This window comes from Chiloscyllium plagiosum, chromosome 4, assembly GCF_004010195.1.
Source record: "Chiloscyllium plagiosum isolate BGI_BamShark_2017 chromosome 4, ASM401019v2, whole genome shotgun sequence".
Taxonomy (NCBI): domain Eukaryota; kingdom Metazoa; phylum Chordata; class Chondrichthyes; order Orectolobiformes; family Hemiscylliidae; genus Chiloscyllium; species Chiloscyllium plagiosum.
The window spans coordinates 83,267,397-83,290,739 of NC_057713.1; the positions used below are offsets into that span (position 1 = coordinate 83,267,397).

Consider the following 23,343-nt stretch of genomic DNA (forward strand, 5'->3'; position numbering starts at 1 on the left):
GAGTGCAGTGGAGGCTGGGACGCTAAATGTCTTCAAGGCAGAAATTGATAAATTCTTGATGTCACAAGGAATTAAGGGCTACGGGGAGAATACGGGGAAGTGGAGTTGAAATGCCCATCAGCCATGATTGAATGGCGGAGTGGACTCGATGGGCTGAATGGCCTTACTTCCGCTCCTATGTCTTATGGTCTTATAAGTAAAGGATGCAAAATGTCACTGTACTCAAGTGCTCAAATCAGGGTTCAGCTGAGCCAGGCCATGGGTATATAGAGCTAGTCAAATTAAGGTATGGATTAGAGGCGAGTGGTAGATGGATTAGAGGCGAGTGGTAGATGGATCAGAGGAAAAATACGAGGAAAAACATTTTCACCCAAAGGGTGGTGTTTGTCTGGAATTCATGACCCAGTTTGGTGGTCAAGGCAGAAACCTCAATCTATTTAAAAGTAATGTGAATCTGGACTTGAAGTGTTGTAACCTGCAAATCTACAGACCAAATGCTGCCAAGTAGAATTAAAATGGGTGGCTAGTTTATTTAGTCAATGCAGACACTTGGGCTGGATGGATTCTCTGTGCTTTTCTATGGTTCAACATGAATTGAAGTACGTCCTACTGCATGACAAGGTTTAAAAATTGCTTTGTCATGAGTCTTCATAAAAAGACCACAATGGTGAATTACCAATAGCACACTGAACATTAAAGTAAAAAGGTTTCATCAGATTGGCCTGCAGGTCCCAACATATTCAAAGTTAAAAGAAATGGGAGCTGTGTTCTGTGAGCACAGCATTTGTATTTAACAGTCTGCTGAAGTTAAGAACTGTTTCCACTTCATACAGATATAAAAATATAAAAAAAAAGCCAGGAAAAAAAAATCAGTGTGGTATAGGTGCCACTATCCTTGAGAATGTGGTGATGAACCAATTAGCTTCACTTGGACTGCAAATTGCTGTCCAAGATTATAATTTGTTGTAAGAGATTATTAATGTACAAATATAATGACAAGGTGCCATCCATTAAATAACACAAATACTGTGGGATTAAAGGGAAGATTTTGGGTAAGGTAAAGTTTTGGTTGCATGTTTGTTTAAGTTGCCATTAGTCGTAGTCGGTTTGCTTATTCTAACTGGCAATTAATGCAGTCCTAAAGAAATAAGTTTTCGTGCAATTAATTGCCACAATCTGTATCAAATGATTTGATTGAAGTGTTTCATGAAAATAAGTTATGCAAAAATGTCACATGGGGACAGGGAAATAGATTTCAAATGTAATATGCACAAATTAATGAAGGGTTTTGACAAAATAAATATGGAGAAACTATTTACACAAGTTACCATTGAGATGATGCAAAGCCATTATCAATAACCACCTTCCTAAAAGAATGCAACTAATTCCTGTATAACTCTTGTCCAAGAGAAGGATGATCTCATATCCCACTAACGTCATTTAATTTCAATTAAGGCTCAGTTGTATGTCAGAGTTGAGAAAGATCCAATCATCATAATCCAGAAACATCTGAAGTTTCACCCTAAGTCCCATGAGGCTATAACAATATCAAATATGAGTGATCTTCCTCACAATACTTCAGTGCAAACAGAAATACTTTGCTACCCTTTAAGGCCTCATGTGAAACACTATGTCCAGTTTTGGTGTTGTCATATTAGGGAAGAGTGTGGGAGATGTCCTGGCAAAGATTCAACAGATTTAAACTATGTATTAAGGCCTTAGTTAACACAGGGTGCAATCTACGGTGCTTCAAACTCTTGACAATTAAAGAGATTTAATATAAATTTTCAAAGAACTACAAGTATTATCTTCTGTCCAATCCATAGAATGAGTTGGTTGGCTTAGGAAATACCAGAGAGCACAAGAAAATCTAAGTTAGATATAAAAAAGGATTCTCCCCCCTCCCACCCCACCTCCATCTGCCGCTTGCAAGATTGCTTTCAGAGAAATTCTTCAGTTTTGTTTAAAAAGCATCACCTGAGAGATTCTGTAAAGTGTAGTGAGGGTAGGGGAAGGTACAGATTTCCGCACTTGACTTTTCACATGAAGTAACTGAAGCCTACATACGACCAAAGGATTATGTTTTGTCATTTTTTACTTAAAGAATTTCACCTGATATCAGTAACATTCTTATTGCCTTCAACTCCAATGGATATCACGTCATTGAGCAAACTTCATTATTAAGAATCACATTTTCCGTGCAACAGCAAGTGTTTCCATAGCATCATAACCGATTTACTTTCACTGCAGTCTCAATGAATAACTTCATAAGTAATCTTTCCGACAAAAGTAACAAATTTGCATTAGAAATAAAAGGGACTCACATGAAGGGGCTGCTCAGCAACCACCAACATTCGATACTCTGCATATTTCCTAACATATTCGTAAACATTCAAAGGAGTGACTGGGATATTGGCTCCGCCCGGAACAAGTTCAACCTGTAAAGAAAACATTTTCTTAAAACTGAGCTACAGTTACTGAAAAGACATATGGCTTTAACCTAAAGTAATACTGTATTAGAATGCTTTTTTTCAGGCAGCTGTCACCTGAAGGTGCAACATTAGGCAGGGGGTGAGAATCAACGCATTATTTGCATTACAGTGCCCAAATGTTATTCTTGCACAACAGAAAAGGTAGTTGGAACCTTTCACAAACAATTCTGTAGTCAGAAGAATGTTTAATCTGTGAGGCAAATGCCAAGTAGTATTGCTCTTGATGTGCTTAGACTCACTTTTATTCCTCCCTTCTAAATATACTGTAGACCACTCATAAGGATATCGTAATACTCAAAGGGTGAGAAAAAAAAACTTATAGGGAAACTAACTACATTGATTATAAACTCAATCATCGTGTCAATTTGACGAGGTTATTTTGTGGAAGTGATGTGGTTAAAAGTTTCTACTTTGATAATATTTTTGTCAGACCTTGTAATTAATCTGTAGAATTTATTTGCTTTGAATGGTTCACACCCTGTAACCAATTTTGCATCTTGGTCTGGCAGTTTAGGAGACTAATTTCTTCATTAGCTTGAAATGTGACATTAAAAAAAACTTGATTCTTCTTTGCATAAACATACAAGTATGTTTGTCTTGCACACTATGACAAGGTGTGTAACAAAGAAGGATAGGAAAGGCAGCAACTGGTGGGTCGTGATCCTCATGTGCAGCAATGAACTCCTTCAGCCAATGAAATCAGAATGCTATGGCATAAGGATGAATCATTTAGATCATCTGGCACATAACTGGTGAACCACAGAGAATGCATCCCAATGATGTTTTTACAAAATTGTATCAAATTAACGAAATGTACTTTAAGAAAAGACTTTTTAAAGAAGTGACATATGTGGCACTTGCATCCTACAGTCATAATTGGAACTGCAGCTGGGAGGCATTCTAATATAGTATTACTTCAGGTTAAAGTATAAATGCTTATTCATCTGCTCAAACCAAACCAAGTTTACTAGCTGTGAAGAGTCACTGAGAAAACATCATACCTGCCCTCCACCTTCTTCCTTACATAGATCAATAGCAAAAGCTAGGTCCATTGCTGCAAAGACTGCATATGCATCCTGGCTCTGGGAGGCGAGGATTAGTTGGCGTAAACTTTCATACATCACATGATCAAAGAAAGCAAAATCATGCCAATTCACCTGGAAAGTTAAATTATTTCCAAATCAAATTAACTCCTAATAGTATACAAAAATAGAAAAAGTCAACAAACTAAGCATTCAATAGAAGCACATTCTTACTTTTCTTCCTAGAAGAATTTTAATAACATGCCTATTTAGGGTTATCGGACAGAGTTCATTTTGTAGCAGACATAGACCCAATATCCTGAAAAGGAACAGAAGAGTATATTAATGAAATTAAAGTTCAAACTAGTATTCCAACATGCACAATAGATTCACAACTGATGTCATAAAAACTTCATGATTGCGTAGCACCTGACTTTACCTGCCAATATTACGGAAACAGTTGAGACGTGCTTCTGTGCTTTTGCCTGGCCTTGGTGAATAGAAGCCTCTCTTTCCAGGCTGGTAGAAGAGTGGTGCATTGTCATCACCATCATCTGGTTCATCCAATTCCATATCGACGACACTTCGGCTCGAGCCATGTCGTTTTCTAGTGTCCTGCTGCAGAAGAATAAAAGAAATCACCTACAACTTGTAGAAGCTTTGGTTGTAGCAGGACTACATCTGTACTGACTGAACTTTTGCTTTTCTCTTTTGCTGAAGCAGAACTATGAAACATCAGAGTCCAGGGACTTGCAGCAAAGTGTGCACAGATTGTTACTTATTACAGGTAGGCACGTGCACATATAGACTGAAAACTTGATGGAGTTTAGAATTAGTGACATGTTCGAACTTGGAGTAGTAGACAGTAATGATATGTTTCAACATAAACATGTAATATTCTAAGTTCTATCAAGGCTGGAAGACTAAAATCAGGCTGTTTTCCCTGCTTGAGTTCATACCCAGTGTGTGTGTCTGGACATGGCATAGATGATGTGGTTCTGTTCTCCGAGCTAGGAATTTGTGTTCAGACGTTTTGTCCCCTGTCTAGGTGACATCCTCAGTGCTTGGGAGCCTCCTGTGAAGCGCTTCTGTGAACTTTCCTCCGGCATTTGTAGTGGTTTGAATCTGCCGCTTCCGGTTGTCAGTTCCAGCTGTCCGTTGCAGTGGTCGGTATATTGGGTCCAGGTCGATGTGCTTATTGATGGAATCTGTGGATGAGTGCCATGCCTCCAGGAATTCCCTGGCTGTTCTCTGTTTGGCTTGTCCTATAATAGTAGTGTTGTCCCAGTCGAACTCATGTTGCTTGTCATCTGCGTGTGTGGCTACTAAGGATAGCTGGTCGTGTCGTTTCGTGGCTAGTTGGTGTTCATGGATGCGGATTGTTAACGGTCTTCCTGTTTGTCCTATATAGTGTTTTGTGCAGTCCTTGCATGGGATTTTGTACACGACATTGGTTTTGCTCATGCTGGGTATCAGGTCCTTCGTTCTGGTGAGTTGTTGTCTGAGAGTGGCTGTTGGTTTGTGTGACAACGGAACGAGGACATGCCGCAACCCAAAGGACTAGCCACACTACCATACATCAAGAGCATTTCCGAACTGACAGCCAGACTACTGCGACCACTAGGACTCATAACAGCACACAGGGGACAGGGGACGAAACGTCTGCAACACAAATTCCCAGCTCGGCGAACAGAACCACAACAACGAGCACCCGAGCTACAAATCTTCTCACAAACTTTGAATGGCACAGATGATTTAGGACTGATAGGAGGAGAGATTTCCTTACTCAACCAGTAGTGATCCTGTGGAATTCTCTTCAAAAGATGGCTGTGAAGGCCAAGTCACAGAATATATCGAAGAAAGCAATGGAAAGTTTTTCAATTTTAAAGGCAAAAAGTATGGGTGGAAGCAGGAATAGGACATTGAGATCAGCCATGATCATAAGGAATGGCAGAGCAGACTCAAAGGGTTGAATGGCATTCTCCTGTTCCTAGTTTGTATGTAAATCGAATTCAACATAACATGGAGAGACAACATTATAAATGGACAACCGGCAGACAGAATTTAATACAGAAGAAATCTGAGGTGACACATTTTGTCTGAAGGGACAGAGAGGCAATATAGACTTATAGAACATAACAACGCATTGTAGGCTCTTCGACCCTTGATGTTACACCAACCTGTGAACCAATCTGATGTCCATCTATCCTACACTATTCCATTTTCCGCCATATGTTTATCCAATGACCATTTAAATGCCCCTAAAGTTGGCAAATCTACTACAGATGCAGGCAGTGCTTTCCACGTCCCTACTACACTGAGTAAATAAACTCCTCTGACATCTGTCCTTATCTATCACTCCTCAATTTAAAGCTATGTCTCCTTATGCTAACCATCACTATCTGAGAAAAAAGGCTCTCACTGTCCACCCTATCTAACCCACTGATCATCTTATGTCTCAATTAAGTCACCTCTTAACCTCCTCCTCTCTAATGAAAACAGCCTGAAGTCCCTCAGCCTTTCCTCATAAGACCTTCCCACCAAACAAGGCAACATCCTAGTATATCTCCTCTGAGCCCTTTCCAAAGCTTCCATATCCTTCCTATAATGCTGTGACCAGAACTGTATGCAATATGGCCACACCAGAGTTTTGGACAGCTGCAGCATGACCTCGTGGCTCAAAACTCAATCCTTCTACCAATAAAAGCTAAAACACCATATATTTACGCCTACTTAACAACCCTATCAACCCTGGCGCAACTTTTTTCTAGATCCATGAATATGGACAACAAGATTTCTCTGCTCATTTACACTATCAAGAATCCTATCATCATTAGCCCAGTACTCTGCATCCCTGCTGCTCCTTCCAAAGTGAACCAACTTGCATTTTTCCACATTAAACTCCATTTTCCATCTCTCAGCCCAGCTCTGCAGTTTATCTATGCCCCTCTGTAACCTGCAACATTCTTCAAAACTATCCATAGCTCCACCGACCTTAGTGTCACCCACAAATTTACTAACCAATCCTTCTACGCCCTCATCTGGGTCATTTATGAAAATGATAAACAGCAGTGGACCCAAAATAGATAGGTACACTACCAGTAACTGAACTCCAGGATGAACATTTCCCATCAACCACCACCCTCCGTCTTCCTTCAGCTAGCCAATTTCTGATCCAAACTGCCAAATCACCCTCAATCCCATGCCTCCGTATTTTGTGCAATAGCCTACCGTGGGGAACCTCATTAAACGCCTTACTGAAATCCATATACACCACATCAATCGTTTTACCCTCATCCATCTGTTTGGTCACCATCCCAAAGAACTCAGTAAGGTTTGTGAGGTACAACCTACCCTTCACAAAACCGTGTTGACCAGTCCTAATTAACTTATTCCTCTCTAGATAATTATAAATCCTATCTCTTACTATTTTTACCAACACTTTACCCACAACTGAAGAAAGGCTCACTGGTCTATAATTCCCAGTGTTGTCTCTACTCCCATTCAAGAACAAGGGGACAACATTTGCTATCCTCCAGACTTTTGGCACTATTCCTGTAGACAAATGACGACATAAATCCCTAGGACCTGATCAGTTGTACCCTAGAACTCTGTGGGAAGCTAGGGAAGTGAATGCTGGGCCTCTTGCGGAGATATTTGTATCATTGATAGTCACAGGTGAGGTGCCAGATGACTGGAGGTTAGCTAACGTGGTACCATTATTTAAGAAAGATGGTAAGGACAAGCCAGGGAACTATAGACCGGTGAGCCTGACATCAGTGGTGGGCAAATTGTTGGAAGGAATCCTGAGGGATAGGATTTACATCCATGTGGAAAGGCAAGGCATGTTTAGGGATAGTCAACATGGTTTTGTGCATGGGAAATCATGTCTCACAAACTTGAGTTTTTTGAAGTAGCAGCAAAGAGGACTGATGGGGGCAGAGTGGTTGATGCAATCTATATGAACTTCAGTAAGGCATTCGACAAGGTTCCCCATGGGAGACTGGTTAGCAAGATTTCACAGAATACATGGAGAACTAGCCACTTGGATACAGAACTAGTTTAAAAGGTAGAAGACAGAGGGCAGTGGTGAAGGGTTGTTTTTCAGACTAGAGGCCTGTGTCCAGTGGAGTGCAACAAGGATCGGTGCTGGGTCCACTACTTTTCATCATTTATATAAATGATTTGGAGGTGAGCATAAGAGGAAGAGTTATTAAGTTTGCAGATGACACCAAAATTGGAGGTATAGTGGACAGCGAGGAGGGTTACCTCAGATTACAACTGGATCTTGATCAGATGGGCCAATGGGCTGAGAAGTAGCAGATGGAATTTAATTCAGATAAATGTGAGGTGCTGCATTTTGAGAAAGCCAATCTTAGCAGGACTTATACACTTAATGGTAAGGTCTGAGGGAATGTTGCTGAACAAAGAGACCTTGGAATGCAGGTTCATAGCTCCTTGAAAGTAGAGTCACAGGTAGATAGGATAGTGATGAAGGAGTTTGGTATGTTTTCCTTTTTTGGACAGAGCATTCAGTATAGGAGTTGAAAGGTCATGATGCAGCTGTACCAGACATTAGTTAGGCCACTTTTGCAATATTGCATGCAATTCTGATCTCCTTCCTCTTGGAAAGATGTTGCGAAACTTGAAAAGGTTCAGAAAAGATTTATAAGGATGTTGCCAGGGTTGGAGGATTTGAGTTATAGGGAGAGGCTGTTTTCCCTGGAGCATCGGGGGCTGAGGGGTGACCTTATAAAGGTTTTAAAAATCATGAGGGCATGGATAGGATAAATAGATAAGGTCTTTTCCCTGGGGTGGGGAGTCCAGAACTAGAGGTCATACGTTTAAAGTGAGAGGGAAAAGATATAAAAGGGACCTAAGGATCAACGTTTTCACGCAGAGGGTGGTACGGGTATGGAATGAGCTGCCAGAGGAAGTGGTGGAGGCTGGTACAATTGCATTAGTTAAAAGGCACCTGGATGGATATATGAATAGGAAGGGTTTAGAGGGATATAGGCTAAATGCTGACAAACAGGATTAGATTAGGTTGGGATATCTGGTCGGTATGGACAAGTTGGACTGAAGGGTCTGTTTCCATGCTGTACATCTCTATGACTCTATAAAGGTCAAAGCCAAAGGCTCTGCAGTCTCCCTCCTGGATTCCCAGAGAATCTCAGGATAAATCCCATCTGGCCCAGGGAACTTACCTACTTTCATAATTTCCAGAATTGCTAACACCTTCTCCTTGTGAACCTCAACCCCGTCTCGTCTGGTAGCCTGTATGTCAGTATTCTCCTCAACTGGTTTTTTTCCAGTGTGAATACTGACAAAAAAATATGGATTTAGTGCTTCCTCTATCTCTACAGACTCCATGCATAACTTCCCACTATTATCCTTGATTTGGCCCTAATCTGTCTCTAGTCATTCTTTTATTCCTGGTATACCTGTAGAAAAGAAAGCTTAAAAGTTTTCCGTGATCCTATCTTCCAACAACTTCTCACCTCTCCTCCTGGCTCTGCTGAGCTCTCTCTCTTTAGGTCTTTCCTGACTAACTTGTAACTCTTAAGCACCCTAACTGAGCCTTCACATCTCATCCTAACATGAGCCGTCTTCTTCCTCTTGACAAGCGATACAACATTTTTAGTAAACTATGGCTTTCTTACTCAACCACTTCCTCCCTGCTTGACAGATACATACTTATCAAGGACACAAAGTAGCTGCTACTTGAATAAGCTCCACATTTCAATTGTGCCCATCCCCCACAGTTTCCTTCCCCATCCTATGCATCCTAAATCTTGCCTAATTGCAAGATAATTGCCTTTCCCACTGCAATAACACTTGCCCTGCGTTATATACCTATCCTTCACCATTGCTAAAGTAAACATAACATGGCATTGTTCTGAGATGGATGGTTAGGGATAGATGGACCTGAGTGGTGGGACATTCTGAGAGAGCAGTTATTAAAGCATACTGGATCTTGAGCTTCAAAATACAGAGTACAAAAATAGAGAGGTAATGTGGAAGTTTCATGAAGCTCTGGTTAGACCATAATTGAAGTACCATAACCAGTCATAGCCATTTCACAAGAGGAAGGATAGTGTCCCGTGGAGGCAGAAAATGAGATTCACACATTTCCAGAGATTTAGGATGAGATACTGGCAAATTGGTAACATCACTGGATTCTAAATCCAGAGACTATACAAATACTTTGGTGAAGAATAGATTCAAATGCTATCACAGTAATCAGTGGAATTTAAGTTCAGTGAACTCATCCGGAATTGAATGCCTGTCTTAATAATAATGAACATAAAACTATCAATAGTTGTAAAAACCAACTTGGTTCACAAATATGCTTTTAGGAAGGAAGTCTGCCATCCATACCCCGTGTGACCTACATGCTACTCTGGACCCACAGTAATGTGGTTAGCTCTTAATTAACTTCTGAAGTCATTCAGTTCAAGAGCAATTAGAGATGGCCATTATATGATGGCCCTTGGTAACAACGCCCACATCTCAAAAGAAAAGCTGGGGTTGCACCCCCTGGTGTGAAGGAGATGAGGGAAGGTTTGAGAGAGGCAGACAAGATTCTGACCAAATTCAGATATGGTACACAAAGAAAAGCTGCTCTAATTCGCTGGAAGTTTAATTACAGCACACAGATTTAAGTTTTAGTGCGGAAAACACCAGCAGGTGGGGCAGTGAGGAAAAAGGCTTCTGCATAAACACAGGGAATGGCAATTACCTGGAACGTGCCAACTATCAGGACCTTAAGGAGAATACCATTCATGATGTAAAAAAGGAAATTGGACCACCAACAGACAAAATAAACCTGCAGGGCTAGACTGGGGGAAACAGGATTGACTGGATTTGTCTGCAAAGGGTCAGCATAGACCAGATGGGCCAAATCATTTTATTCTCAGCCAAAATGATAGGATAAAATTGAAAAGGCTAGCACTGGAATTCTGGAAATCAAAAATCTTTGCTGCTCACAACTGTTAGTTTATTAGCAATAAGAACATATGAAAACAAACATAACATAGAAGTCATGCAAAAAATACCAGGTAATAATATTTGCCACGTACTTATAATTATGAAAAATTTTCCTCTACTGCAATCCCATTCCATAATCTCAAACCCAAATCATTAGATTTATTCAAAGTGCATTTTTTTTTACCTGAGATTTATCTGATGAGTCGAGCAATCCTAAGTCCAATATACTATCAGCACCATTTTCCCTGCAGAAAAATTGCAATTTTTAGTGGGACAGATTTTTACAACACAAATACAGGATTAGAGAGGATCATGGTTTTATGAATTTTCTTTACCTGCCATGTGCAATTATGAGTTCCATGGCCTCATCAACTCTTGCTCTTAGTGAGTCTTCACTAGCTAAAAGTAGCAAAAGCTGAGCAGGAGATAATTCTAGTAGCATTCCTGTAATTTTACTGGCAAATGCCTGAAATTTAAATTAAAAAATCAATTAATGCATTACAACTTTTATTTCAAGTTCAAATTTTCTTGCCAAAATAAACCAGACTTTAATAGGTTCTACAGGTAGAGATTACACCATACTTTGCAGTATACTTACTGGTTGCATCGCTTGAACCCGAGGATACAGTCGCTCTCCAAGTGCTTGTCGATGGGCTGGCAGCGGATCCAGATCATCACTAGGATTTCCTTCTGATGCTGGCCGGAAAGGTCTAGTATCTATGGAAAGTTGCCTTCTTGATTCCCTAAGAATTAAAAACAAATACTAACTTTATGTCCAATCGTTATTGCATTATATCTGAACAATCACCCACAGAATTGTTGCATTATTTCTTCAGCACATGATTTACACTAAACTAGAAATCTGAATGGAGCCATCCTTGACTTTTAATTATTTAAATAATGTGGAAATTTATTTAAGCAGTAAACTTCACATCTGTATTTAGAACACACTAAGTCCTTTCAAACTAACCTGGAATGTCTTTTTACTGCACCATGTGAATTTGTTACAGTTTTTCAAGTTGAAGTGGAAATAGGATATTCATTTCACAAAGTTGTTTTTCAGGATCTAATCTGATTATTCAGTACTGCGAGTAGAGAATGTGCTAACTTTTCAGTATTTTCTTGGTAAGTTAGTTCTATAGTGCCAGTACTTGATCTGTTCAGATGCTTGACAGCCATTGCACAATTAAAATGTATGAAACTGACCTTTGAAGCGACACATCAAGTTTGATGTGAAAATGTGAAAGCTGATTAAATGCCTTGGCTTTGTGAGAACAGCTCCAAATCTCAATTTGATATGAATGCATTGAAAAAATTTGATCATTGAAGCAGACTTGTAACAAAACAGAATATTAGAAAAGTTCCATGCTTTAGATTTTCCACAAACCCTGGTCGCAGCAACACAAACCAAGCAGCCTGACTGAAAAAAATATTAGAGCTTGCAAGATAACGAACTGCAAATGTTTTACATATGACATTCCAGGGAACATTTTTCACAAAGGAATCTGGATTAACAGATTCCTTGGCAAATCCAAGCACAATAAATTTCAGGCAGTGGTTAGTGATACGTTGAGAACACAGGCTGGATAGCAAACATTAAATATTTTTCGGCTTAGTTGACAAGGTGGCAGTGCATAAAAACTGTTGCAAATGCAAGCTGGAATTGGATTTCACTGATCTGATAAAATTCAAACTCCGTTTATATCACTGACATAAAATCTTGCCTTTGTTAGTTTCCTCAAAGTTGCAACTTGCAGATAAACCTAAGCAAACTGTTTGTTTACATGAACTAATGCAAGTGTTATATTGATTTAAATGGAATCGAAATGTGAAGTCACAAAACTGTCTAGGATTGAACTATAGGTAATGACATAATTCTCCTCTCTTCAATCAGAGATCTGAGTCTATGTAAATACCAGAGTAAGACCAGGTCTATAGCATAAGCAGTTTTTTTTAAATAAAGTAGGACAGGAGAAAGTACAATATAAAATTGAACCACATCTTTCTTTTTCCTTTAATTGTTTGTGTATATACATAAAGATATTATTTCAATTGCGCTTCATATCATGCAAAGCCTTTTGTATTTAACAGCTGATGTAACAGTTCGCACTCACCTATCTCTGTCTCGACGAGAGCCTGCTCTCATTCCACCACTTCTCCTCATTTCCCTCTCTCTTTCTCTTTCTCGCTCCCTCTCTCTGTTTCTCAACCGTTGCATTAAACCTAAGGCAAAAACAACTGATCAAAAACTTTGATATTCGATTTTATTAGTGCTATTAAAGATACATTGAAGACAGCTGTACCACTGATTAAATTAATTTTAAGGACCACAACATGGTTAAATTTTACAGGATTTTAAAGCTTTTTTGAAAATCTACAAATGAATATATTTTGGATCTAATAGTAATATTTAATGCTACTTCCAACACAATCGGAACCCATCTCTCTGCATATATAGCTATGAATCTAGAAACTCTAAACAGGATAGGCTTTGGAAATCTTGCCTTAGGTAACAAATAGAAAAATATACAAAAAACTAACCCTACAGTTAAAAGAGCACAGTAAAAATGTATTACTGTTTAGCACTCTATATAATCTTTCATAGAAAATAATACCAACGAACTGGAAAAATAACCTTCATGAGGAAGATCAGTAGCTTGCCATCATATGCGTTAAAAAAAAGAGACTTAGTTTCAACAAACAGCTCTCTCAAAGACATCAGTGAGTTATTTTATCCTTTTATTTCCACTGTTCTGGGTTTTGATAATTCGCTCCTTTGATGTAATAATGATCAGTAGGGTCGGAGGCTAAGTGATGTGAAAAAGACATGCAGTCTAGGATTAATCATGATTGCATTAGCTTGCCTGATCTGAGTGTAACAGTTAGACGTTATGCCACCAAACTTTCCTGTTTGTTAAGTATTTTGAGATGGTGAAAACATTAAGTTCTATTGTAAGGTTCCTTCAATTTTCCGAATACAAGTTAAGTGGTCAGTGATTTAGGAACTACATGCATATTAGTTTCTTGAGGAGTATTCAAAGATGACATACTGGTTTGTAATCCCTTGCTAGCATTCTGTATACAGTCCAGGTTTGGCAATTTTTCACTAGATAGAAATGCTTGTGCAATTGCAGTGTAAAAACTTCGAGCCACTCCACTGCCCTCTCCTGGCTCATCTTTGAATGTAACCTTCACCCTGTGTACAGTCATTGGAGTTGTAGTGCATCGACGGCCAAAATGGTTATTTAGCTGCCTCATTGTTTGCTGAATCAAGAGGTCACGATCTCGATCAACCTGAAACACCACAGAAATTAAACATGAACAGCCTTTAGTAACTCTTCTCATCAACATCCAAAAAATGTCGAGACATATGTGAACTAATAGAGTAAATACTATCCAAATAAGCAGGAAGTTGCCTTTTAAAAAAAAGTTTAAAAAGACTACCTGATGAAGACAAACATAAAATAGCAAACATATATTCATTTCTTCCTAATAATCAGGATGTTTACATGTCAATTAAAGCTTGTTTAAGACTTCTAAGGACTGGCTAAACTTTACATAACCCAGAAATTTCCAGGTTTAATGTTTATATTGTATGAATGAATGATTGTAACCAGCCAAGATGCAGGCATTCTAATTGGTGATAACATTTGAAGCCAGGGAAGAGAACATACAATCCAGGTTCTCAACATTGACCGTTACCCACTTGCAAATACACACATGGGAACTTCAGTCACATGAAATCAGTATCAACTGCAATGTTCCTGATAATCAAAGAAATTATTGCCCATGCTCACTTATGCAAATGACTACCTGAATAAGGACAGAGGTAAAGTCACCAACATCCCAAAGGACCTTGGGCTGCTCTCTAATTAGAGAGATGCAACTGATGGTGGGTTTACCCTGAGGGAAACCACACCTCAGGCCGGGGCAAGAGGTTGAGAAGGTGTGAACTCTGTGGTGACATCAATCAGCTCAGGAACTGAATCCACACTGTTGGTGTCATTCTGCATTGCAAATCTGCCATCCAGTCAACTGAACTGACTCTCCGCCCCGAGTAAGGGATAAACAACTACCAGATCTCATGCAAAAGTGTCCAGTTTCTTAAGACAGTGGTTGTAAGAATACAAATTCATGTAGGACTTGCTTTTACTACAACAAAATGCAGTTTGATTAAAAAAAAGACTAAAATGCCCATACTAGCTTCCAAGGAAAAAAACCTACACTATCTTGACCTCTGGTTCTAGAAGTCACTGGTTCATACAGGCCTCAGAGGCCCAGATTGGTGAAAAGAAAATTAGAAGGAACTCTGCTTATTACCTCTAAAGTTAGGTCTCTAGACTGAGCATTTCTTAGTTTCTCCATTTCTCGTCGGAATTTCGACTCTTTAACTTCAAAACCACCAAGTTCAGTCAAAATCTGTTGAAAGAAAAGTCCACTCTACATTATTTGAATTGAAATTATGTTCAGCCTGAACACAAAATAATCATAATGGTCTAGTGTTTTAAAATTTTAATGTTATACGTTAAATATCCTTACTGATCCAGGTTCAGCTCCTACATCCTCCATAAACACTCTTCCAAAGAGTTCCAATGATAGGCGCCAACGTCCCAATAACATGTCATGAGAAACCACCATACCCATGAAACTACACTGTGGCCTGATAATCAATAAAAACAAGGAATTAATGATACATTTCTAACACCACAAGCAATAGCAAAATATTAAAAAAATTCAGTAGAGCTTTGTACAATTTTACACCATTTGAAAGACAATTAGAATTTAATAAAAACATCAAAATTAAAAAGTAATGGGAAGAACAGTTACCTAAATGAAGTAAGTGGTGGTCCTTCACTTTCAGTAAGCCCGATCTCAGCCAGTAAACTGCTTTTTAGTTGTGCTGCAAGGTCCTGAGCAGATGGCCCTATTCGTGAATTTTCAGATTCATCTTCTGGTAATACTTGCTCATCCGTGGCCTTCCTCTGACGATTTTGCATACTCATAACATTCTTCAGGTTAGAACAATAAGACATTTTTGTGGGAAGCACCTAAGGAATAGATCCACAACATTCCAGCAAATGAGTAATGTTCAGCTTAAAAATACTCCTGCAACTACGCTCAGTTTAACATTTGGACACGAACAGCGTTTACAGTCGTCTTGGTTTTCTTAAGGCAAAAGTGAAATGTTAGATTAACCAAAAGCATAACACAAGATCACTTCTGTAAGTTTTGATAGAATGTAAATGAAAGCTAAGTGTTCAGCTAGTGAGTACAACAAGATCAATGTTGTGTACCAGCTGCTTTTTCTCGAGTATGTTGAATTGATAATAGAATTAAAAGCACAAGTGATCAAAAATAGCTTCCTGGAGAAGATCCAAGATGGCGGCGACCCAGCAAGTCTGAGTCTATAGTGCTCCTCCCAAAACTTGGGCAAATTGGGCCACCCGCCTCTACCACACTTACCAAATAATTTAAAATAGTTTTTACTTAATGTAATTAGTTGCTCAGTACTAAATTTAAACAGTCTAGTCTCCTGTAAAAATGACTAGGGGGAAAAAGGTGCCTGCAGTTCTCAGCAGGTAGGAGCCCCTCCCCCACTCTCCCCAGCTGCAGCAGAGGCATCCGTAGCCGCCCCGGAGGACTTACCTACGGTGGCAAAACTCACGGAAATAATCTCCAACACATGACGTGAAGATCAACGCCTTCATCGAAGAGTACCGGAGCAGATGGAATTCGCTCTCGGCTGCGCTACAAAAGCACGACCGAGACATCGAGGAAATTGAGCACTGAGTCAGAGGGGCGGAGCTAAAGGCCACGTCCTCCAAGACTATAGTAGAATCGGCCGTGGATCGGGTCCGGACTCTCGAACAGCAAGTCCGAACCGTAGAGGATCACATTGACGACCTCGAGAATAGAGGTCGTCGAAAAAATATTCGTTTGCTGGGCCTTCCCGAACAGGAAAAAGGAGGCCAGCTTACAGTGTTCCTCGAGCAGTGGCTTCCACAGCTGTTAAATCTGGAGGCTGGATCAGGCCAGGAAGGGTGGAATGGGCCTACCGGGTTGCAGTGCGTGGGCCAGGCTCGAACCAGCGCCCCCGCCCGGTTCTGTTCCGGCTGCAGAGCTATAAGGAGAGGCAGATGCTCTTGGAAGCTTCCAGAAATCTTGGGAAAGACCCCAAGCCATGATTTATAAAGGATCCAAGATTATGTTATTCCAGGACTTTTCCCCAGCTTTGGTCCGAAAGAGGAAGGCGTTTGATGAAGCGAAGAAGCATTTAAGGACTTAAACATTCAGTACTCCATGCGCAACCCAGCTACGCTACGCTTCAGCCATGAAGGGTCTGTGTACAACTTTGGATCACCGGAGAAGGCCAAGGAATTTTTGGACTCTTTTAGATAAATTGTAAGAGTTAATTGATGTTGTTTTGCCCTCCCCCCACCCCGGTTTACTCCCTTTTTAAATTTTCATTACCTTATTGTTTATTATCATCTCCAGGGGGTGGGGAGAGGGGTTTATTTATTTGTTTTCCACTTAGCAATTTTCTCCCCCCTTTTTTCTAAAAATATATACATGTAGGCCAGGGGTTCTAGTTAATGTAGGTGGGTGGGGGGGGAAAAGAGAGGTGGTTACCTTATCCTATTTCATCTGTTTTTAGGAGTGCGGTTATTTTCCCCTGTATTCTGTATTACTATATTTAATTATTATTTGTTGAGACTGTAATTTTATAGTTCTACATGTTCATACATGGTATTAATATTACCAAATATACCCAGGTGTTGGTGTGGGTAGGGTACTCATTGTTAACTCTAGCTCGGTAGTATATTTGAATTTTTTTTATCCTATCGTGGGGTGCCTGGGTCAAGGGTGGGGCACTGGTTGGGAGAGGATATGATGAGCTTTTGGAAAGGAAGTGATGCCCCCTGGGAACAAGGGGGAAAATCTCAGTTTAAATAAGTTTTATTTTTTTTAATTTAGAAATAGTTTTTGATTATACTGATCTGAGTGTATTAAAGAGCCTTTATTTTTGTGAATTTTATATGGTCTATGCTTGGGATGTTTTGGATAGGGTTTCTTCTCCCGAGGGGTCTCGGACTTGCCTGGTGATTATGGGTAATCAGTCGATTAAATGGCGCACCTGGAATGTCATGGGGAGTAATTCACCAATCAAAAGGAAGAAAATATTATCAAACCTCAAGAAAGAAAGGGTTGATATAGCTCTCCTAGAGGAGACATACTTATTGGATAAAGAACACTTGAAATTACGACAGGGAAGACATTATTTTCCATTCTCTCTTTCTGTGCAAGGAAAAATATTTTGGTAAACTGGGTGGCTGAGGGCCCTCATGGACCTGCGAATTGGCACAGAATAATTATGGAATATATTCCCCCGACTTCCTTACAAATATGGTGCACCAAAAAACCAAATTATTCCATAAAATATGGCAGCCCTTCTTGAATTACACAAATACAGATATCTCAGCCATCCTAACAAGGGCTTTTATTTAATTGAGATGGTGAACCTGGCTGGTCCGGGGCCCCTTAGGAGAGGAATCCCGCATGAATACAGGTTTTGTTATGATCTGATGTTAACACATTCCGAGCATGTATATCACTACTCAATTTCTGTGTATTCCGTCGTTTTTTTTCTCTCTTGAATAATGTAAGAGATTTAATCATACACTCTGGTTAGTTGTAGGTTAGATGAGTAGTTAGCTGAGTTTCGGTTTTTTTTCCTCTCGGTATTTCTTTTTTCCTGTTTGATAGAGTTTGGTTATTATTTATTTAAGATTTAATTGTATATCAATGTTTATACTTGGGGATTTTTTTAGTTTTCTTTTGTAAACGTGTAAAAACATGCTAAATTTTCAATAAAAATATCTATAAAAATATAGCTTCCTACATACTGGATGTAAAGAAAGTGGACTTCTTACTGAAAAATAATTTTAAAGATGCTCAATAATTCCAAACCTTCTGAACTTGAATTTGATTTCCTTTACCTGCAGGAAAACTGATGAGAGTGCATTCTGATACATACAACCTAGCTTACTATTTCCCATTTCTGTACCACTTATGTTCACTGACTTATGGCGACTCCTGCTTTAACAACAAAATTAAAATTAGCATTGGTCCAACTTCAGTCATGGCGTCATTTCTTCTTATCCTCCAACTGCATAAATCTCTGTGATAGCTGCACTCATTTCATTCTGTCTTTGGGTATCTTAACTTTAACTTTGCCATGGTTGGTAACCATGCCTTCAGTTGCCTGGGTCCATAGCATTGGAATTTTCTTCCTAAACCCCTCTGCCTCTCTGAGGTCCATTAAGACTCTCCTCAAAATCAGTCTCCTTGACAAAGCAGTCCAAACATTTGATAATGAGGCTTAGAACCAAAATTTGTTTTAGAGCACTCCTGTGAAATGACTTGGGAAGTGTTATTATACTGTACTATTATATAAATACAAATTGTTGCTATATTCCACTGGCCTAAAAACAAAGAAAAACTGCGAGCAAATATTTGCTAATACATAAACATTTACTTCACTGGCGTCTTCTACAAAAGAAATACAAGAGATTGAATGCTGCAGCAGGAAATGGCAGTACTGAAGGAGTAATACATTCCTGCACACAGTCCCTTACCACACATTTCATGAGAAAACACTTTGTATACGCAGATCTTACCTCTAGGCAGTTTCTATCCACAGTTACTTCAGTTATACCTTTCCCAAGGCCTGAAAAGGAGGAATATAAACCTTGGCTTGGGCGACCAAATAAATCTTCTTTTCTAGCGTTAGGCTGGAGAAAGAGAAAGACCCAAAACACAATTTAAAACAATTTTCCCTCAAGAACTAGTAAATGATCATTCTAATTTGAGTCTCCCTTCAAAGCTTGAGCACAGAATATAATTTGCATAGGCAGTCATTGCAACATGATTAACAGTAAAGACATCATAATCTTACCAGATCATAGGTCTGCTCTCTTATTAGATGACTGGTGGTGGATTAAACTGAGTCATCACACTTCTGGCAAGGGGAAAGGTTGAGAAAGAGAGTCCTTCATGGTAACCTCAACTGGTGTAGGATTTGCTGATTCCACAATATTGGTGTCACTCTGCATCACCAACTAGGCACCCAGGCAACTGTGCTAACCAACCTCCCAGAACCACATTCCTGTTGAAGGGCTTATGCCCAAAACATCAATTCTCCTGGTCCTCAGATGCTGCCTGACCGGCTGTGCTTTTCCAGCACCACATTCTTGTCCCAGAACCACAGCAAGAAACTTATAAATAAAATGCTTGAGTAGACTATTCAGTGCTCTTATGCTTACCTGTAAAAGGTGAGGTTGGTCTGCTAGGGGAATTGCTTCAGCGAGAGAAACTTCAAATGGATTTGGGGGAATACAGCCAAGGAAGGTCATGGAATCAGAACGCCGAAAGAATGGATGATTTTGGCCCGCTTCCGTGGAAAGTGTTTCATCATCCTTGTCATGCAGGCCAGAACCTAAAATGGAAAAGTCTCAGTTTTTGATCACAGTACACATAGCCATATCCACTACTAGCAAACCAAATAATTCAATAATGAAATGCAAGAGAAATGAACTTGCCTAGCAGAATTTTAGAAGCTGGAACTATGAATAATGGATACAAAAGCTGTCAATTAAATTAAAATGACTAAAGTCAATATAGATTATGTAAAGTTCCAATGACATTAATTGATATAGCTGGTTTTAAAGTGCGATGGACACAAACAGCTGCTGCATTTCATGCTCAGCACTCCTAGAATAAATTAATCTGGGGTCTTCTGGTGCATTGATTGTGGTCATACTCTGGGCCAAAACATCCAGGTGCAAGTCCCAAGGACCAAAGAGTTGTGACATAACATATCTAAAATAGTTAACTGACAAATTAATCGGTACATCATCCTTGTCAATCCAAATACTTATCAAGCAAGGAAGGTATTTAAGAAATATAGGATTGGTGGCGTCAGAGAAATCTCAGTTATATCCATAATCACAATTAAACACACAGTTAATCCCCGAGTCAGGATCACTAGCAAGTCCATTTCTGATTAGGAATGAGTGAATGAACAGGACAGCTGGCAGAGCCCTGTAAATCTAACATAACTAACGTCCATAAAGTGAAGAAAGTAACATTTCCCTTAAAATAAAAAGACCTAAAAATAGCCTGTAGAAAGGTCCATAAAATTGCAATCACGTTGAACATAAAGCTAGAACAATGTTGAACCAAAAATAATGTCACGTTCTAATTGATACTCAGAATAAGTAATCAAACTCAATTGTAAAAAGAACAACGTGTGCCAACAACGAAGAATCAAAAACACAACTAACAGGTACTACAGGTTCTACAAATGACTGAAAGTTTATTATGCAGATAGGAAAAGGTAAATAAGGAAACAGGTACCAGTAACAATGAAAGATACAACTGAGTGGAATATAGAAAAAGTGGTGACTGCAAGTGTGCATGATGAACAGTTCACTTATAGAACAATCAACAAAAAACCAATTCCTATGTTCAGGCTCGTTACTGTGCAAAGCCTGCATGCTCACCAACAGGTGCCAGATAGCTGCCCAAAATTGGATCTTGATTCTTATGCAAATAATTGGTGAATACCAATTAGCAACTCTTCCCAGTTTATATTGACTAATTTGAAATAATTTACTTCAGTGGCAGCAGCAATCTTGGAAGTGTTGAACAAAGAAAGTGAAAATAGAAGGAAGGAACACAGTGGGGTTTCAGGGGAAATGAGTCAATGCCACAAAGAGCTTTGCAGAGCTCTCAGTGCCATGTCAATTTTCTCTTAAAGTCACAAAACAAGTATTAGGTTGTTATTAGCATTTACAAGGGCTCCACACCTTTTGTTTTTAAAAAGGAGAGACCTGTAAAGTGTCCAGATCCAACTTCCAATAGAACACAGAACAATACAGTGCAGAACAGGCCCTTCGGCCCTCGATGTTGCGCCGACCTGTGAACTATTCTCAGCTCATCCCCCTACACTATCCCAAAATCATCTATGTGCTTATCTAAGGATTGTTTAAATCTCCCTAATGTGGCTGAGTTGACTACATTAGCAGTAGGAGAAAGTGAGGTCTGCAGATGCTGGAGATCAGAGCTGGAAATGTGTTGCTGGAAAAGCGCAGCAGGTCAGGCAGCATCCAGGGAACAGGAGAATCGACGTTTCGGGCATATTCCTGAAGAAGGGCTTATGCCTGAAACGTCGATTCTCCTGTTCCCTGGATGCTGCCTGACCTGCTGCGCTTTTCCAGCAACACATTTCCAGCTACATTAGCAGTAGGGCATTCCACGCCCTTCCCACTCTCTGCATAAAGAACCTGCCTCTGACCTCTGTCTTAAATCTATCACCCCTCAATTTGTAGTTATGCCCCCTCGTACACGCTGAAGTCATCATCCTAGGAAAAAGACCTTCACTGTCTACCCTATCTAATCCTCTGATCATCTTGTAGGTCTCTATTAAATCCCCTCTTCGCCTTCTTCTTGCCAATGAGAACAGGTTCAAGTCTCTCAGCTTTTCCTCATTAGACCTTCCCTCTAGATCAGGCAACATTCTGGTAAATCTCCTCTGCACCTTTTCCAATGCTTCCACATCCTTCCCGAAGTATGGAGACCAGAATTGTACACAATATTCCAAGTGTGGCCGCACCAGCGTTTTGTATTGTTGCAGCATGATATTGCGGCTCCGGAACTCAATCCCTCTACAAATGAAACCTAACACACCGTATCCCTTCTTAACGGCACTATCAACCTTGGTGGCAACTTTCAGGGATCTATGTACATGGACTCCCAGATCCCTCTGCACATCCACACTACCAAGAATCTTTCCATTGACCCAGTACTCTGCCTTCCTGTTATTCTTCCCAAAGTGCATCATCTCACATATAGCTGCATTGATCTCCACTTGCTACCTCTCAGCCCAATTCTGCAGTTTATCCAAGTCCCCCTGCAACCTGTAACATTCTTCCAAACTGTCCACTACTCCACTGACTTTAGTGTAGTCTGCAAATTTACTAATCCATCCACCTATGCCTGCGTCTAAGTCATTTATACAAATGACAAACAGCATTGGTCCCAAAACAGATCCTTATGGCATACTACTAGTAACCGGACTCCAAGCTGAATATTTTCCATCAACCACCACTTGCTGCCTTCTTTCAGACAGTCAGTTTCTAATCCAAACTGCTAAATCGCCTTCAATTCCATGCCTCTGCATTTTCTCCAACAGCCTACCATGTTGCAGTGTGCTGATTCTTTGATCTTCATATTATCTCTTAGACTTCTTTTAATTAAGCAGAGAGAGGTTCAATTTCTTCCCCACAAAGTCTATATTTTCTCATTATACCATCATTTTAAAATAAGTTCCGAGATATAGTTGAGAATTTCTTATTTCTGCAATATATTGCAGGTCAATTACCTAGTATATGCTATTAAAAGTCCATTCATAGATGTAAAAAGGAATTTAAAATTATAATAAAAGAGAGAATTAAATAGGCCTTTCAACAATGCACAGCTCATTTAGCACAAAAGGACTCACTCTGATTTGTATCATCATCATTTTCATGCTCCGAATCCTCATTGTCAAGACCGAGCTCCAACAACTCTCGAGTCCTGTGAAGATTGGCACATTACAGATATCGTTCCAAAATAAAAGTTTTAATAACTTATTTCTGGTAAGATAAACTCCATTTAATATTAACAAACTAAACGTGAGATAGCAATTGCTTTTAAAGTTATGACAGATGCCCACTTCCTTTAAATACCACTCAACCCTTAAATCTAAGAAAAATTAGATTTTATGCTAAACTGCTTCC

The 23,343-nt window shown here is 39.6% G+C and overlaps 1 protein-coding gene across 7 annotated transcripts in view; it reads right to left on the minus strand.

Moving 5' to 3' along the window:
- ubr5 (ubiquitin protein ligase E3 component n-recognin 5) overlaps positions 1 to 23,343 on the minus strand; it is a 169,365-nt gene that overhangs the window by 5,400 nt on the left and 140,622 nt on the right. For all 7 annotated transcript variants that reach the window (XM_043688521.1, XM_043688517.1, XM_043688519.1 and 4 more), the window contains 15 exons: positions 23,067 to 23,140; positions 19,828 to 20,000; positions 19,183 to 19,296; positions 15,332 to 15,552; positions 15,044 to 15,164; positions 14,825 to 14,923; positions 13,555 to 13,798; positions 12,619 to 12,727; positions 11,103 to 11,247; positions 10,840 to 10,970; positions 10,689 to 10,749; positions 3,954 to 4,132; positions 3,749 to 3,833; positions 3,494 to 3,649; positions 2,325 to 2,438 (listed from right to left, as the gene is read on the minus strand). In XM_043688521.1, coding sequence (XP_043544456.1) covers positions 2,325 to 2,438; positions 3,494 to 3,649; positions 3,749 to 3,833; positions 3,954 to 4,132; positions 10,689 to 10,749; positions 10,840 to 10,970; positions 11,103 to 11,247; positions 12,619 to 12,727; positions 13,555 to 13,798; positions 14,825 to 14,923; positions 15,044 to 15,164; positions 15,332 to 15,552; positions 19,183 to 19,296; positions 19,828 to 20,000; positions 23,067 to 23,140 — 2,026 coding nt within the window. The remainder of the gene's footprint in view (positions 1 to 2,324; positions 2,439 to 3,493; positions 3,650 to 3,748; positions 3,834 to 3,953; positions 4,133 to 10,688; positions 10,750 to 10,839; positions 10,971 to 11,102; positions 11,248 to 12,618; positions 12,728 to 13,554; positions 13,799 to 14,824; positions 14,924 to 15,043; positions 15,165 to 15,331; positions 15,553 to 19,182; positions 19,297 to 19,827; positions 20,001 to 23,066; positions 23,141 to 23,343) is intronic.